General features: G+C 45.4%; 1 protein-coding gene across 1 annotated transcript; it reads left to right on the top strand.

The window, feature by feature from the left end:
* Positions 1–6,708: 6,708 nt before the first annotated feature.
* Positions 6,709–7,882, top strand: LOC309406070 (zinc finger CCCH domain-containing protein 11A-like; the record flags this gene model as incomplete). The annotated part of the gene is made up of 3 exons (XM_082001087.1): positions 6,709–6,762; positions 7,301–7,420; positions 7,751–7,882. 3 exons carry the CDS (start codon positions 6,709–6,711, stop codon positions 7,880–7,882), a joined length of 306 nt encoding a protein of 101 aa, XP_081857213.1.
* Between the last annotated feature and the right edge of the window lie 10,047 nt (positions 7,883–17,929).

Below are 17,929 nucleotides of genomic sequence, written 5' to 3'. Positions count from 1 at the left end.
CCTCGTCCCCAGGTTAGCAGTTGAAAAGGTCCTTCCAACATATTCTTTTCCAAAGTTTTAACTTTTACTTGCACATTTTGTGTTAACTCACATAGGCTTCCTGTCATTCCTTTTACATGTTTTATTATGGGAGGCACTGTTTCTCCTTCTGCTAGATGCAAATAATTTAACACATATAAGGCTTTATTCAAACGTTCTTGGGGTGGTGTGGTAGCCTCTCCCCCTTTTTGTTTTGAGCGTGTTTATCTAACAAAGCTCATTCATTGGGTGTGTAAGACACTCGTTTGAATTATTAGCTAGCCAGGCATTCCTTAGTACCTTTTGAACCATTCCTTGTAGACAGTGTAATAAACACGGTACAATAAGCATTATTATTAAGATAACAAATAATAAAACAAGAGGAAAACCCATTCCAACACTTTCAAACTGTCCGCCGTATTTCCTAACTGCACAATGAGTCCTAGTGGATGTTTCTGTTCCCCTCCTGAATTAACTATCATAAGTGAGATACTGTCAGTAGGTGAACGTCTGTGAGCATAGGCTGTTGCTATCTTCTCAATAATTTTCTGCAATGCTTGCTGTTGATCCTCGTCCAGTTGACGGCGCTCTGGAGCCTCCACCGAAGACCCCAGGAGCGGCATCAAAGGCCTCAGATCATCATTAGTAATTCCGCAAATATTTCGAACCCACTGTATATCCCCCATTAATTTTTGGACATCAGAAAGATTTTCTATTTTCGAATTAATCTTTATTTTTTTGTGGGCAGACCGCTCCACTGGTAATAATCCAGCCCAAATATTGCCATGGTGTCTTCTTTTGAATTTTTTCCAGCGCTATTTTTAAACCCCGTTTTCCTAAATCATGCTCTAAGTGTTGTAGGATGTGGTCTGCATTCAATTGTGTCCCTGCTATTAATATATCATCCATATAATGATACATTATTAAATCTGGATACTTTTTCTGCACCGGCTCTAGAGCCCATGGCACAAATATCTGACACATCGTAGGTGAATTTTGCATTCCTTGCGGTAACACTACCCAATGATACCTCTTTGCTGGCTCTCCTTTATTTACCAATGGTACTGTAAAGGCAAACTTCTCTGCATCCTCAGCTGCTAAGGGAATGGTAAAAAAGCAATTGAAATACATTCTTTGATTCCCTGCAAAAGAAATGATACATTTGTGACAATAATTACGACGACATAGAACAAACCCACAACACCGTTTTACAAATACGGCATATTGAAGTTCCTGTTCTTGAACATCCAGGGAGAGCCGCTGAGACGGTCAACGAGCTGTCATTCCGCATACAAAAGAGTGAAAGCGGGACCGTGTGACAGGATCTTCTGGTCTTGCTGCCGGCCGTACCGACCTGGCCGGTACCCACTTCGCTCCGTTCCCTCCCCCTCTGCCAAGGCCTCTTGTCTCATGCCGCGCCAATGTTGGGCAGGGTCGTATCTTGACTTGGGGGAAGGATCGCCCCAGGCAGCCCCCTCCTGTTGCAGCACGGGCGGCCAGCGCTCATGTTCCGGGTCAGGAGGCGGGGGCCAAGGAGGACTCGCCACCTCCGTTGGTTGCGTTAGCGGGGGGGGGGGGGGCGGGGTGTGGGGAGGGGGGCGGGCGGGGGTCACTCGTTCTTATCATCCCCAGCTCGGCCTCCCTTCTCTCCCAAGGCTGTGGCAGCGGCAGCTGCTGCCGCTGCCGTCCGCTCTGATTTTATCGCCTTTATAGACTCTCTGACTAATCGCCAGGTTGTTAACACTTTCGCAGCCGTATGATCCTCTTTAGAGGCTGCCTCAAACACCAATTTCCCTGCTTTCTCCCAGGTAGGTAACTCAAAAGCTGTTGCAGAGTCTGCTGCTAGCCCCTGGCTCTTCAAAACAGTCTCGAATATCAATCACCACGTTGTTGCTAGCTCCGCTGCTTGCCCATCTCCTTTCGAGACTCGCCCCATTGATCTTTCACATGGGCACACAGGGGAACATTGAGTACATTGTTCTGGGCAACGTTGTCCCGTCTTGCCCTCACATACATCATCGTAGATCTGTTTCTCTGACTTATCTAATGCAGCCGGTTCACCCGGTGCATCTGGCACCTCAGGCGGTGCATTCGGAGTCGCTGAAAGTCCTGGACCCTCTGACTCGGTTAAAAAAAGGGATTGGTTGAAGGCGGTTTAACAGCCTCCTCCATACCAGCTGCAGCCTTTCTCTCTGCCTTTAAGGCTTTTAATGTGGTTAATATCAACTTCCATGCCGTCACTAACTCTGCAGCAGTTTTATCACCATTCCCAATATGTTCCTATAACATTTTTCCTATCTCCTCCCACGTCTCTGCCTTAAACGGCACAGACGGATCGGGGGGGTACCCTTTTCGGCACCAAATTAGAAGCCTTCTAAGTGTATATTCATCATATTTCAGTCCTCTCTTAGAGAGCATATGCGGCAGGAGTCTGACCATCGCCCCTTCTTCATGCGATGCGTTCTGCCTTTAGTTCTTTTAATGTCTCTAGGATCAACCTCCAGAGCGTCAGAAACTTTATACTGTCTTTGTTGCCTGTGCTGACTTCATTCCTCAGTGCTGCACCAATTCCTTCCCAAATCGGGATCTCAAAAGCCTCATTTACTGAGGGAATTAGTCCTTTTTGCCGCGCCCATACCAATAAACTTTTTAGGCCGGCTTCCTCATACTGTACACCTCTCTGAATTTCCGCCTTTGCTTCACACTATTGTTCTTTTCCTGCCCCAACAACTTCCGCCTCATCTGAAGGGGGTGACACGATCAACGGGAGCGGGGAACATGGGTTATCGCGGTTTTTTCTCTCTGAGTCTTGCCCCATTTTATCAAGCACTTCAGCAACAGTTTTACACGTAGGTGCTGTCATTCCTCGCACGGCAGAAAACCCCAAAAACCGCGCAATCGACCCTGCCCGAGCTTCCCCGCTTTTCGCTTTCACTGGCATCGGATCTGGAGATAACATCTGAGCAGCCGCACACGCTACCTCTCGCTCTGCCTTCATAGCCTTTAAAGTTTCTATCACGTCTCTCCACAATTCTCTCACAGATTTTATTTCTTCTTCCAGCTTTTCGTCTCCTTCAATAAGTTTCTGCCATTCCATTATGGAAAATAACGTATAAGAATCTTTGAAATGTCCCAAACGCTGCCCCAATTTAATCACCTTAGTAAGCTGTTTCGCCGTTGTCTCAATTCCTCTCTTGGAGAGTATGCTTGCGAGCAACGTAGCAGCTGCCTCACTCTCCATGATGACAGCTCACTTTCTGGGAGGCAGTTAGCTAAGCTGCTCCGTATCCGCCCGTGCGTTTGGGTTAAGGGTTACGGCACTTCTCCCAGTCGCTTGTTTCCCACTCCCCTTCTCTCGCTGCGCTTACCGCAGTCACGAAGAATTGCAGCACGGAACCATCCTCTGTTACCAGATGCTGTCGGAGTGGGAGGCGAACCCGGAGAAATGATGAGTCCCAATGTGGGTATGCTCATTCTCCTTTATTTTAGCAAAACGCACAGCTTTTAGAGGTTAACATACTGTCCACGCGCCGGACATTGTCCCTCATTGGCCACAAGCCAATCACGCTGATCACGCACTCAAGGCTAATTATTGATTGGTATTTGTCATTTTACATGTCGTCCCATAGACCACCCATTGCCGGATCTTGCAGTTTCTAGTTTCTTCTAAGTAAGTTGTTTATCACAATATGAAGTTCCTCATTGTTCATGTATCAAAGACAGTTCACTTGCTCAAGGTTCTTGCTCAGTCATCGGTTTCAGTAACAAAGCCAGGGTTGTTCAAGTCGATATAATCATGTCCTCGTTCTGACAGCCAGGCTTCCACACTGCTCCAGCCTGGGTCCCTCCAAACATCAGGTGCCCACCAAAGCCGCTATATCACTCCCCTTCTCAGAGGAACAGGGCAGAGAAACTCTAGTGAGAAGCTTCTGGGTCAAGATAAGGACAGGGAGAGATCATTCAGCAATTACTGCGATAGCTAAAACAGACTCGACTTGGGAAAAAATTATTTTAATTCATTACGAATCAAATCACAGTAGGATAATAAGATCTAAACCCAACTCTTAGAACTCTTCCCCCCAACTCTCCCTTCCTCATGGGCTCAACTTCATCCCCGAGTTCTCTACTTCCTCGCACCTAGCACTCCAGGGGGACGGGGAACGGGAGCTGTAGTCAGTTCATCACACATTGTCTCTGACTCTCTTTCCTCCTCATGCTCTTCCCCTGCTCCAGCGTGCGGTCCCTCCCACAGAGGACAGACCTCCATGAGCTTCTTGAACGTGAGTCCTTCCCAAGGGCTGCAGTTCTTCACAAACTGCTCCGGCCTGGGTCCCTCCACACGGTGCCATCCTTCAGGAACAGACTACTCCAGCCTGGGTCCTTTCCACAGGGTCACAAGTCCTGCCAGCAAACCTGCTCCAGCGTGGGCTCCTCTCTCTCCAGTGCAGGCTCGCCACAGGGTCTCAGCCTCCTTCACCTCCTTCAAGTGCATCTACCTTCTCCAGCGTGGGGTCCTCCACAGGCTGCAGGGGGATATCTGCTCAACCGTGGAGCTCCAACGGCTACAGAGGGACAACCTGCCTCACCGTGGTCTTCACCAGGGGCTGCAGGGCAACCTCTGCTCCCATGCCTGCAGCCCCTCCTCCCCATCTTTCTTCACTCTCCATGGCGTCTGCAGAGTTGTTCTCTCACCTACTCTCACCCCTCTCTCCGGCTGATCTTGCCCAGCAGTTTTTCCTCCTCCTTAAAAATTTTATCCCAGACATGCTACCACCGTGGCTGATGGGCTCAGCCTTGCCAGTGGCGGGTCCTTCGTGGAGCCGGCTGGCATTGGCTCTCTCGGACACGGAGCAAGCTTCTAGGAGCTTCTCACAGAAGACACCCCTGTAGCCTCCCCACTGCCAGAACCTTGCCACGAGAACCCAGTACACAATGAATTCTTCCTGACCGTACCTTCTGCTGTGCCTCCATTACGCACAGCTACACAGCTACAAAGAGCCACTCTTTGGATAGCTCTTGGCAGCATTAACACTTTCTTACTCCGCTGCTCCTGCCCACTGACAGTTCCATCTTCATGGCCCTCATCTGCCTTCCTGAACTTCCCTTCCCCCCTGTGCCCGTGTCAGCTGGATGGCTTACGGAACTGTGGGAGCCTTTGCACAGCCTCTCTCTGTTCACAGCCCTCGCCAGTCCTCCCACCCTGATGCCAGGGAGCACTTTCGTTCTGCACTTGGGAGAAATCACTTCATCCCAGTGCCACAGTGCCAGCGCCCAGGCCTGCGCTATTTCCCTTTGCAGTCAGTCTTCGGCCCATCCGCTGATGCCTGAGCTCCAAGCAAGCTGACAGGCTCCTGAAGAGACTAGAAGACTTCTAGTCGTTTCAATGTGCTCGTACTTCTCCCTCAGCTTGGCTATAACTGCCAAGGCTGAGACAGCCTTGAACCATTTGTGCCCATGGAGTCACTGGCACCTGCTTTTCATGTACCCATCTGTCACCCTTCCCACTGGCACGCCAACGGCGTACGCTACAGGTGTGCTCTGCTGATTCATCCAGTGGTGCTGGTTTTGGGCTTTTTTTTTTCCCAAGGAACCACCAGTCACATGCGCTTCTGATGGTGCTCTGAACCACTCGTCCTCTTTCTGGAATCCTCCCTCCTTCCTAATTCCCTCCTCTTTGGCTTCATCACTTTCCTTATTACTCTTTAAGCGATGGCAGCCTTCTCTTCTGAGTTTTATCTTTTACTTCTGAAGTCCCAGGTTTTGACCTAACAGTGCTCTCAAGTGCTCCTCTCCAAGCCACTGATGTCCCTCAGGCTTGTAAAGTTGACCCCATGTCCTGGGGATAACACGGTGCCTTACCATTTTCCAGGACTGAAACTTCATTTGCCCCACTAGCTGCTTTTTAGCTCAGAGGCAGCCTAGGACCTGAATGGGAACAGACGTGTTCATTGGAGACACAAGCGCACACCCTTCTTTCTGCTTTAGCTGTGGCAGTGGACGTCGTGGAAGCAACAACAAGCAACTACCCTCTCAGTGTAAGCAGTTAACAGCTAACAGTGTACTAACAGCAAGCAGCGAGTTTCTCCATCCAAAGAAGCAGCTACGCTAAGAAAAATATTGGGCACAAGGCTTTTGGCCAAGAAATGGTCAAAGAATAAGGTTTGTCTTTGACGTATCAAGGATTTCTTTCTAAGATCTCAGTTCCCATGACAAGAAGTTGGGTATTACTTAAGCCCCGCCAAATGGGTTTGATCCATTTCACCTTAAAGAAACACCAGGATGGGAGACTCTTTGAAACGGTCCCTTTTTCTGCTCCTTATTCCGAAGCAGTGGAGATAATGGAAGATGTTCAAGCTGGACAGGTCACATAGCGCCATCATGCTGATGTCACCAGCTGCAGGGTCGGTTGGCAACGGTGGAAATGTAACATTCTATACCGGCTAGCAACTGCCTGAGTTGGTTCAACAAGCCTGGAGCGGGTACCACCTCCTTCGCTCAAGTGTCTTTCGCTGTCGGTTGGAGTTTCCTTTCAAAAAAGCAGCAGAGCTGAGGTTCTGAAGGTCCAGTTTTTGAAAGAAAACGACTGCTTTCAGGATAAGGTTACGACTTGCCGGAATGTTGTTAGCTGTAATGTCTTCACGTATGTTCTGCCCGTATTAAGAGAGTGGAGAAGAAGCACAAGAGCTGAAAATGGCCACAGCTGGCAATGACCGCCGCTTCCACTGTCATCCCCCCTACGCACAGGTAAATGCTGTAGATTCTAGAGTGGGTTGGATACTTGATTTTCTTGATAAATCCACGTTGAAAGGGAGGTTTTTTCTGGGGAGTTAGGCGTTAATGCCTGGGAGATGGGCTTTGGCTCCAGAGCCCAGTGTGTCTCAGGGGATGGCCCAGTTGTACTGACAACAGTCCGAAAGTGGTGTGTTTTGGAGATGCTGCTCCTAGAGCCAACTGTTAATGTCTGGAACTGGGTGAAACTGACCTTCAAATACACAGGCATTTTCAAGTGTGACTTTGTCTTCCTCTGAAAAATTACGGAGAAACTCGCTAAGAAATAACCAGCAACCTGGCATTTACAGCTCTCAGCTGGGATGTAGTTCACACCCAGGATATAAACCCGAGCCTGTACTTGTTGCCATAATACTGTTACGCATGGACTACAGTATCATCTCCCCCATTAATTAATGCCAAAAAGTTTTAAAACAGGAGATTCATATATAAGGCAACCGCTAGAGTATGGGAATCTGGTGTGACTTACCCACAAAGTCACCTTCCTCATGAGGGTTCCGGGTGCAGGTCCTGTCACTGTGAAAAACCTCCTGGCTGTGATACTGTGTGCTCGTGGTGGAGGCGGGGGAGTTGCTCACATCTCTTTTGCAGATTCAGAGAGATGGAAATAAAGGTAGAAAGGAGCAAGTCCCTTCAGAGCCATTTTTGAGCCTGAAAACCCAACTGACTTTCTTCTGCCGAGTTGGTGTTTCCCATGGGCACTGGAACACAAAATAATTTTTTCCCTTGTTTTGAAACCCAAGCCTTACAAGTCTCTACAAGGATTACAAGTTCCCAAATGTTTACTTTTTCAGGTTTTGTTGGGAATCTCTCTGGGTTTTGTTTCTAACTCCTCATTTCTCCATAGGCCTGGGTCCTTTAATTGTAAGAGTGTGTGTACCAATCCATTTATTCCATTTTCATCGTTATATTTCCAATAGCTGAAAACTATTTCCTCCTGCAGCAAATGCACAGCAACATCTCCTGTTTGTGGGAAACACAACCCTTAGGCTGTATGAGGATCAGTTGTGCCTTCCACCATAGCAAACCTCGTCATATAAATGGACTTTACTTGCCGCCTAGTAACAGTGAGTAAAAATATTTTCTCAAGAATTTGTTCATTAGCGTAAGTAAATACATGAAAATGCCCTTCCACCGCTTACAGAACATATATTAATGTCAAGGAATGCACCGTGGGAAATCAATCAGGTATGATCGGCTATCCCAGCAAATGCAAGGCAAAGAAAGGAATTGTACTGGCATTTGAATAGGGTTGCCATATGATTTTTTTCAGCTGTCATGTTACGGATCTTCCTACCTATCAGTCACATGAAAGGTGAAGTCACAAACGGCACTTTAGGGTGCTAAGATGCATGGAGCCAAAGTGTTGCTTTACTTGGCCACTCGCTAGATTAAATCTTTCTAGCAGTGAAAATGGATAGGAGGCAGGTAATCACTTAAGAGAAATGAAAAGGAGTGTGTGTGCTGGGGGGAGGAGGTTGGTAGGGCCACGAGCAGCAATATCTGTTGATAGAGCACAACATGTTACGTGGATGGGACACCCTTTGTAGAGACTGAAGTACAGTAATCGTTTGCACAGCAGGACAATATCTGAAAGTCAGATTACTTATGGAGAAAACCACCGTTATGAGCTGGGTTGTTTTCCTCAGTCCTTTCTAAGGGGAGCTCTTGTCTACCCACAGTCCTGCTAGACAGCTGGAACCTGGGACAGGGTAAGAGTCCAGGGCAGGGAACCAAGACAGATGTCAGAAATCAGGCAGAAGCAGGAGTGAGAGCAAATCAACATGACTTGTCACAGACGCCTGCCCAAGTACACTAAAATACACTTCTTCATGGGCCTTATCTCCAGAGCTGGAGACACGGGTCATCAGAGAAATCCAGAGAGACCTCTAGTCAGAAGCAAACGCTTTGTGTTCCTGAAATTCCCCCAGGAAAAGGGAGCCTCTCATACCTGTGCACGTTGAGCCTACCTAACCACGTAGGACCAAGGCAAGAGCGTGAGTGCCGTTCCTATGAGGGCCCACACTGCCTTTAGTGCAGTTCCCACATCCACAGCACTGGCCCCTGGCAGCTCGTGCCGTCGTGACCACCACGTAGGCACGCTTTTGGGTGTGGTGTCAGTCAGAGACGCTGCCCAACAGCGGGCACTCTGGAGGAGGGTATCCTCTGTAAGAGCAACATCCCACACTCCGAACGAGAAAAGCGACCCAACCCTTTTTCTTTTTACTGGAAGATGTAAAAATTCAACAAGAATCACAACAACTGGAGTACAAGAAAACGCCCATGCTTCGTCTTAGTTCCTTAAAGCTGGAAAAACTTGAGCATCTTCAATATAATGCACAGAACCCAGGTTGCAAATTGGTCAGCTTGAACAATACAAAGAGACTCACCGTTTCTCATCATTTCTCTTGTCAGCCCGTTGCATTTGCGGGCTCTCAGAAAATGCTATGCCAGTGCTGAAATAGTTTTGCTGCAAACATTTTGGGTAGATATGAATTCCTAAGGAAAAGAACGCCTGTTCTGATTTTCTGCTAATTCAGTGCAAATTATTTTCATGAACTTTGTATTCTTTCTCCAAGTCTGCATTTTGTACTTAGGACAGAGTGCTGTGATTGAGAAAATTTTGAAAGAAAAAAATGTCTACGAGCTACAAAAGGGTAATCCTGTGCTTAGCACTGCTACATTCTTCAACACTGATGCCACAGGGAGCGACACAGGCCTGCCTATTACTCGGCACGTTTAGAATGTTTCCACAGGTGGGGTCCTAAACTCATCTACTCACTTCAGCCTGAATATTGCTAATCACATGTTTCCCTGTGTCGTAGATATCTTAAAAGGGATTGGAAGAACGGAGGTTACTGACTCAAATTAATCGAGCCACCAGCTGGAAAGAGATAGCCAGCCTTTCTGAAGGAGCACAGAATGATCAAAAGGTTCCTCTTTTCCAAAGGCTTTATTCAGCAGTGCCTCATCTGTCCATTCAGCAGAGCTAGTGCCCACGTGCCTTCACACCTTCTGTAGTTGGGAGATGCTCTTTTGCCAACCTCTGCAGAGGACTTGCCCTAAAAGGCACTCTCTGTCTATTTAATGATTGCTTCAGTATGATCATGATTTCCAAACTACACCAGCTGGTCTGAACCTGGATTTGATACTCTAGTTCCCTCCTAACAAAATCAATACAATGTTCTTCTCTGCAGATGCCCCATTGCAACAGGGTGTCCAAGGAGGGACCCTGCATCCAGCCCGTCATCAAGGACCACTCAGAAATCAAGACAGTATTTTACTACCAATTCACCCTCCACTGATTATAAACCTCAACGACGAAGACGATGAGGACGATGAAGAAGACGATGAAGAGGAAGAGAACTGTAAACAGTTTTTTGCTTTCTCTTACAAGGAAGTAGAACAGGGCTTTTCCACCCTTACAATGTACTTCACAACTGATCTATAACAACAACAATACAAACAACAACAGCAACAACAACAATAACAACAACTTTTAGAAAAGAGTTGTTGACAAGTTTTTGAGATACTGGAACTGGCAGTCACCAGATGTGAGTGAGGCAATGTTTTGTAACTCCTCTGAAATGCCTCGCTGTACATTTCACATACCTCTTGTTCATTAACTAGAGTTTAAAATGTGATCCACAATTCAGACGGCCATCAATTACTCTTGAAAATGTCTCAAAATCTGGGGACGAACTGACAAGTTTAGGAGGTACCTCTTTTCTGGGGAACAAACTTTTGAACAGGGGCTGTGCACACCCATCACTGCAGGCAAAGCCACAGGTTGCTTTACAAAAGCTAGTTGTGTGACTTCAACTTTAATAATTTCTTCAACGCGTTTCCTCAACTCTGTAGGCAGTCTCGTTAAATTCGAGAAAGTTATTCTGAAACCTAGCAAGAGAAGCCATACAAAACTCCTCATGAGTTTAACTGAACGTCTATGAGCGTATAGATTTATGCATACGAAATCTTATTTGATTCTTTTAACGTAGGTAAGCTCTTGACGGTATCTCACTTAGAGAGGAGAGATTCACAGGGAAGGAAGGAATTGCACATTGCCAGAGTGAAAGTGAGAGAACCACCTGCGCTCATGCGTGCACTCCACAAATTACCCTGCTAGTTCTCAGGCAGCCCCAAGCTGCTTTTCACTTTCCCCCTGCCCTTCAGGTGGGCCGGCAGGGCTGCCTCTTAGTGCTCCCTAACTCGGCTTCAGGCTGAGTAAGCCTGAATGCCATTTAAACAACATAAAAAGCAGGGCTGTGCTGGCCTTAGTAGCCTTAACTGAGAGCGCTAAGGAGCACTCGCTTCACCAGCTCTGCCGGCAGGCATTACAGGAGAGTAACGGTGGGCAGAGGTTTTGTGACAGGCACTCCCTGGTGAAGTGTTTAATCAGAAGATCTCCTTTGGCGTGTGGATTAGGGATTATTTTGAAAATGAGTACTGAAGATGGTTTTGAACCATTTTAAAGCAGCAAACATTAGCTTCTTCATATGTGCTGTAACTGCAATCCCATTGCACTTGGAAACACCGCAAACGAAGGAATCGTTTTTCTGTCCAGAAGCAGGGGTTGCAGCCAGGAAAAAAAAAAAACAAACCAACAACCAACCCCCGTGACCAAAATGGAATTCACTATGGCACTGGATGATTAAGAATTGCTGAAGGTCTTTGTGTAGCTACCTAGTAACCTTTTAAAACTACTTCCTACAGATGTTCCTGACTGGGTGCCTAGGACTGCTGCAGAAATGGAAGAGGAAAGAGCAATAAAGGAAATATGCTATATATCTGGTAAATATGAAATCAGTCACTCTTTCCTAAATAAAGAGCAATGCTGCCAATATAGTAAACTTTGGGGTTTTTTCCCTTCTGGGGTATGTTTAGGAGAGTATTATGGGATTCAGAACCCTCACAAACACCAATCAACAAAAACCGTGTCTTCACCTCGGGAAAACGAGCTGTTACCCTGGGAAGTTACCGAGGAAGACTTGCAGAAAGGCAAGTACTTTTCATCTTTGACGACAAGGTTTGCTGCTTTCCAAATGACTGTTACAGGGAGAAACTATTACATAGTTTGCCTCTCCTCCCCTCTTTTCTAATTTAGTGACGATAGAAGATGGCATATTACAAGGAGCATAAAAATACCTCATTCATTTTTCCACATATATACGTATCTACACAGGCACACACATAGCATATAGTGTCACACACGTGGTGACTGCCTGTACCGACTGTAGATGGAAAAGGTAGAAATGGGCTATCCACCACGTGTGTACTTTCCTGAGATACACAACACAGGTCTTTCAAACAATGTGTCTTCGAGGTCCAGACTTATGTAGTCTAATTTCCACCACCCTAAGGTTAGGAATGTAGTTTAAATTTCTCACCTGGGCTCTCTGCCGTAAATGGAGAGAGACGGACCCTCTTAAGGGGTATTTATTGCATCACAAGAGAGTGCCAAAGCAAGGGGAGATGTGCCACTTCCCCAGAGGTGCTCCGCGCTCTCCGCTGCCTGTCTGGGGTGTCTAGGTGATGAAATGTCGTGATACAGCAAACTTTGCTAGAACTCAATTTAGATTCGGTAAACACCCCCTTCAAGTGTCTTACAAAAGACAGTAACAAGAGAGTTCCATTTTGATCTGAATGTTGGTCTTTACCCAACATCATTAAGGTCAACAGAAATACAAATTAACAGTCAGTAACAAATACATGAATATGGCTTCTAATAGATGTCTTTATTTATAATTAGATACATTCAGAGAAAAGGATAGAGATGTTTCCCCAAAGCGTTTCCCCAAGTGAGTTCTCTGAGGTGTTAGGCACTATGATGACGTGCATCTTGAAAATGCCGTAACCACGATCAGATAGGATTCAGAAATATCACTTATGAAAAGTGAGAAGCTAAAGAACGAGCAGGTAGTTTGTAGCTGGTTCCTTACTCTGGAGCCATGGTCTCCTTTAACCTCTGTAGTCCGGCATTCCCCTAGACAGCATGAGAATTAAACATCGGGTGCCCAAGTTACACTGGACAGGATCCAAACAACTGACAGAAGAGAAAGAAGACTACGGAAGGAGAGGATAAAGGGACCTGTGCTAAACTAACCTGCCACCTCATAGAGGCAGGAGGAAGAGAATGGCGATGCTCTGTTGGCACTGTGCCTACACACAAGCAGCTAAAACATTCTTTCTGTTGCCTTTCCAGGGGATGGTAATACAGTTCCTGCAATACTTAATAATACAAAAAGAGGAGGAGAGCGTTCTGAAGGAAGAGTACCAACAGAGAGTATTCCCAGAACACACTGCAGATCCCTTGAAAATGGAGGTAATATACTTCAGCATCGGCTTCTCATTCCTGAACATCATGTGGTAAAGAACATAACTGAATATGCACCCATTAAACATCACCATTTTATACTGGAGTTATACTTTGTATTCTAGAGACTCTTTTCTCGTGCTGCACCATTAACTGTAACAACCAAAACCACTGTTTATGATTCTGCTTGGTTTAGGATTACACTAAAAAAATAATATTCCTCTATGCTGACTGCAATTGATTTTTTTCCCTGCTTAATTTTGGAAAAGGAACGGTTCTGTGCAGTTATAAATAAGACATGTCTATAGTAGAATACCCTTCGGCACTAGGTATGTTGACATTGCAGGGAAAGCTGCTACAGAGAGGTTGAGCCTTCAGCCATTCTTCGGTATTTCTGCAACGCTGTTTGTCGCCATGTCCGCAATGCCACTTCAGCTGTTAAAACTATGTGTGGGCCCATGCTGTAAACTGTATCACCAAAGTGACTGAGGATTAGAGGAATCCTTTCTTAAAGTGAAATTATTTTTTATCCCACGTCAGTTTAGTTATGCAGGTTGCAGGACAACATAGCTCAACTTGTACAACTGAGACAGAGGCAAAGCATGCCTCATGGGCAAGGCATGAGAACGAAGCACCGGTAGACCCGAACATATTAAGGTTCCTGTTTGGTTGCTAACTTGGCTATCTTGTAGCAACACCCAGTTCAAGCGTTGTCACCCTATGCTTTGCAGTCCCTTTGCACTGCGTTCCCATTTAGATGTTACACTTTGGCTTTGGAAAAGGATTTGTTCCCCCTGTGACACACCCCGCAACTGCATGCAACTTTTGATTCTCAGGCCGTATGTGGATTCAAGCAAATGTCTGTAGTTTTAAAACGTAAACCCTAAATACAGTATTCGTGAAGATGTCCTAATTCATAACGAGCAGCAGTCTGAGCCAGAACTGATCAAAGCAATTGGACGACTTCACAGTAGCGTTGGTCTTTGTGATTATACTCGATTTTGAGTTTGCTTTCAAGACTTTGTGACCATGAACACTGCTAGAGGAAATACAGCCACTTCTACTTTCCTTTTGGGGAAGGATACTTTTAGAACAGTTAACATGTAAAACCACATTCCACCCAAGAAGACCCCTGTATGGACAATGAGGTTTTCAAAACACCACAGCATTTTTGGGTAAGAAAATTTTGCGTGCCTTTTAGAAAAGTCAATACGTGTTCTTTCAATCCCTCAGAAACAAACCACACTGAGCTGGGAAAGAACCATCACCGTAAAGAAGGAAAGGAAAAGAAACGGATTTCTGGGGAGCCAAGAAATTCTCCTAATACAGTAACGGGCCAAGGTATTTTGAGAAAACAGTTGGCTTATTCATTCTTCTTTAGTAACCTGCTAGATGATTTAGCAACACCTAGGTCCTTTCTGTTCTTACTGTCAAAGACGGACAATCCATATTTGGTTGCGGCTAGCCACAAAGAATATTGCTTTAATCTTCTTGTCCAGCCTCCAGTCTCCTCCAGTATGTCAGATTCCTAGTAATAGCACAACATTTTTGTTTAAGTTTGTTTTGTCACTTTTAGGAATGCAGACTTCAGACCCCAGAGTAAAACCAAGTTCCCAACAAAGGGGTCAAAGGAAGGATGCTGAAACTGCTTCTCCACCTCCTTATGGGAGAGAAACTGGAAGAAAGACTTATTTCAGTTCTTCAGCGCCTCAAAGATCAGCGTATATAGTCTACCGTAGTCTCAGCGTCACCCACGAACCAAAGTTCAACGGATCTACAGGTGGGTTCCTCCTTACACAGGGTCCTTAAAATGCCTCCATTTTAAGGACCTGTATCGTGCTGCTTTCCATTTGGTCCCTGCAGGTGAAGATTAAGTTATTTATGCCTAAATATGGGCAAGACTAAATTTCATTCTGTGTAATTCTCAGAAGTAGATTGCAGCAGGATCCATAGGCAGAACTGTAAAGCTTGAGGAAGCTTTACAAGTACTCAGACAGAATATTCATGAGCAGTAATTTAGCCACCCACCTAGCAGGAATTGACTTCCCCACCCAGCAAAGAGGGATGACTGCAAAGATGTGCCAATGTGCACGAATATATACTAATCCCTACCTTCTGCAGCTGCTTTTCTGTCATTTATTCTTTGGAAATATTTAAGACACCTTGGAATAGACCACCTTTAATTTCTCATTTTACTCTACATATTGATAGTAGCAGAAGTAATTGTGCATTAGAATTTCAGTTTCCTTTCAAGAAACGCTTATTGTTCAACGTTTTTCCTCCCAGCTGGGGATGAAGGAATGACCTTGCTTTTCATGGTACCCTTCCACGACTAGGATTTCACTGGAATTTTGATGGTGATGGATTTATGACTGTCTTGGCTTTAAACCACCCCAAAAACTGAAACAGAAGTACAGAGTTTCGGCTGCATTCTGGCCTGGCCTGGGAGGATCCAAAAGTGCTTTCTGACCTTAGCAAGACCACAGGAAGAACAGGCAAAGCCACGTCTTCCTGCAGAGTAGCAGCGGGCAGAGGAAGAACACCGTGGTTCCTTCACACGGCCACTTGCCTTGTGCAGTTCTGCTTGTAGTTTGAAGTGGCCTCACCTCTACCACCAATGCCATGACAATTTTATCCTGACCATTGCCAGTATTTTGTTATGTTCACAAACTGCCCATGCCCAGCATGTGGCTGGATGCTACAGACAGAAGAAGTAATTCATAGATGAGCCAGAAGGTGTCCTTCATAGTGCACTGGTCTCATCAGGCTCAGCCACGGATTTTCCAGGGTCCACACACCACCTAGGCAGTGTAGAGAAAGGATATACCTGGTCTTTGTGCCTAGAGTCCATTTTGGAGCTTGCTTTCAAGATATCCTCTGCTAGAGGAAATATAGCCACTGTTGTTTTCCTTTTGGGGAATGATACTTTTAGAACAGTTAACATGTAAAACCACATTCCACCCAAGAAGACCTCTGTATGGACATATGGAAGATGAGGTCTTCAAAACACCACAGCTTTTTTGGATGAGAAAATTTTGCTTGCCTTTTAGAAAAGTCAATACGTGTGCTTTCAATCCCTCAGAAACAAACCACACTGAGCTGGGAAAGAACCATCACTGTAAAGAAGGAAAAGAACAGAAACGGATTTCTGGGGAGCCAAGAAATTCTCCTAATACAGTAACGGGCCAAGGTATTTTGAGAAAACAGTTGGCTTATTCATTCTTCTTTAGTAACCTGCTAGATGATTTAGCAACACCTAGGTCCTTTCTGTTCTTACTGTCAAAGACGGACAATCCATATTTGGTTGCGGCTAGCCACAAAGAATATTGCTTTAATCTTCTTGTCCAGCCTCCAGTCTCCTCCAGTATGTCAGATTCCTACTAATAGCACAACATTTTTGTTTAAGCTTGTTTTGTCACTTTTAGGAATCCAGACTTCAGACCCCAGAGTAAAACCAAGTTCCCAACAAAGGGGTCAAAGGAAGGATGCTGAAACTGCTTCTCCACCTCCTTATGGGAGAGAAACTGGAAGAAAGACTTATTTCAGATCATCAGCGTCTCGGAGATCAGCATATATAGTCTACCGTAGTGTCAGCGTCACCCACGAACCAAAGTTCAATGGATCTGCAGGTGGGTTCCGGCTTACACAGGGTCCTTAAAATGCCTTCAGTATGCCTGTCTGTATCGTACTGCTTTCCATTTAGTCCCTGTAGGTGAGGATTAGGTTATTTACGCCTAAATATGGGCAAGACTAAATTTCATTCCGTGTAATTCTCAGAAGTAGATTGCAGCAGGATCCATAGACAGAACTGTAAAGCTTGAGGAAGCTTTACAAGTACTCGGACAGAATATTCATGAGCAGTAATTTAGCCACCCACCTAGCAGGAATTGACTTCCCCGCCCAACAAAGAGGGATGAATGCAAAGATGTGCCAATGTGCACGAATATACGTACCCACACTTTCTGCAGCTGCTTTTCTGTGATTTATTCTTTGGAAATATTTAGGACACCTTGGAATAGACCACCTTTAACTTCTCATTTTACTCTAACTCTTGATAGTACAGGAGTAAGATTTTGTGATTTATACTTTTTATCATCTTTTTTCCGTATTTGAAATACTCTACTCTGTCCTCTTGACAGTACGCACTACTTCATAAATTTTCCAGAACCTGCAGGTGCTATTCCGAGTCTTGTACCTTTCTTTCTGGCACTTTGTTTCAGATGCAACCATAAATTCCCAGCTTTTGCTTTATTAGTAGCTTGCTCGTATAGCTTCAAACAATCTAGCACATCATTTGGGGTTTATTTGCCTTTCTACCTTCCGTGGCCATGGTTACCCTAGATCACTGTCACTTCATGAACAAAAGCAGTCGTAAATGATTTAAACAATCATAAGTTAAGAAAGTGATGTCATCTGGACAGTTTCAGTCATCTCTCTTAAGCTGGCTTGAATCTCCATCTTGAGGTGCCTGCCTGTCTTCATTCCCCATAAGACGAACCTCCTTCAGACAGAGGAACCCCTACCTTCAGATGCATGAAGTTAAGGGAAACGAATCCCAACATCACTGCTTCGTCTCGGGGACAAGAGAGTTGTGGGGTTTTTCCTTTTTCTTTTCATGTTTGCTTTGATCACATGTGAACAGATTGCTAAAGAGATTACAGAGGGAACATTCTTAATGTGAACAATACATCTCAGCAGACTTCCAGGTTGAAAAGGGATAGAGCAGTTGAAAGAGAAAGCTGATCAGCATTTCTGTCCTACCAACAACCATCGCCATTTGTGCTACCTTTCTTTGCAGCAGTGCCTGAG

This window comes from Phaethon aethereus (assembly GCF_964289735.1).
Source record: "Phaethon aethereus genome assembly, chromosome: 1".
Classification (NCBI taxonomy): domain Eukaryota; kingdom Metazoa; phylum Chordata; class Aves; order Phaethontiformes; family Phaethontidae; genus Phaethon; species Phaethon aethereus.
Note: the sequence above shows the minus strand (reverse complement) of the source record. Positions and strands in the feature narration are given on the sequence as shown.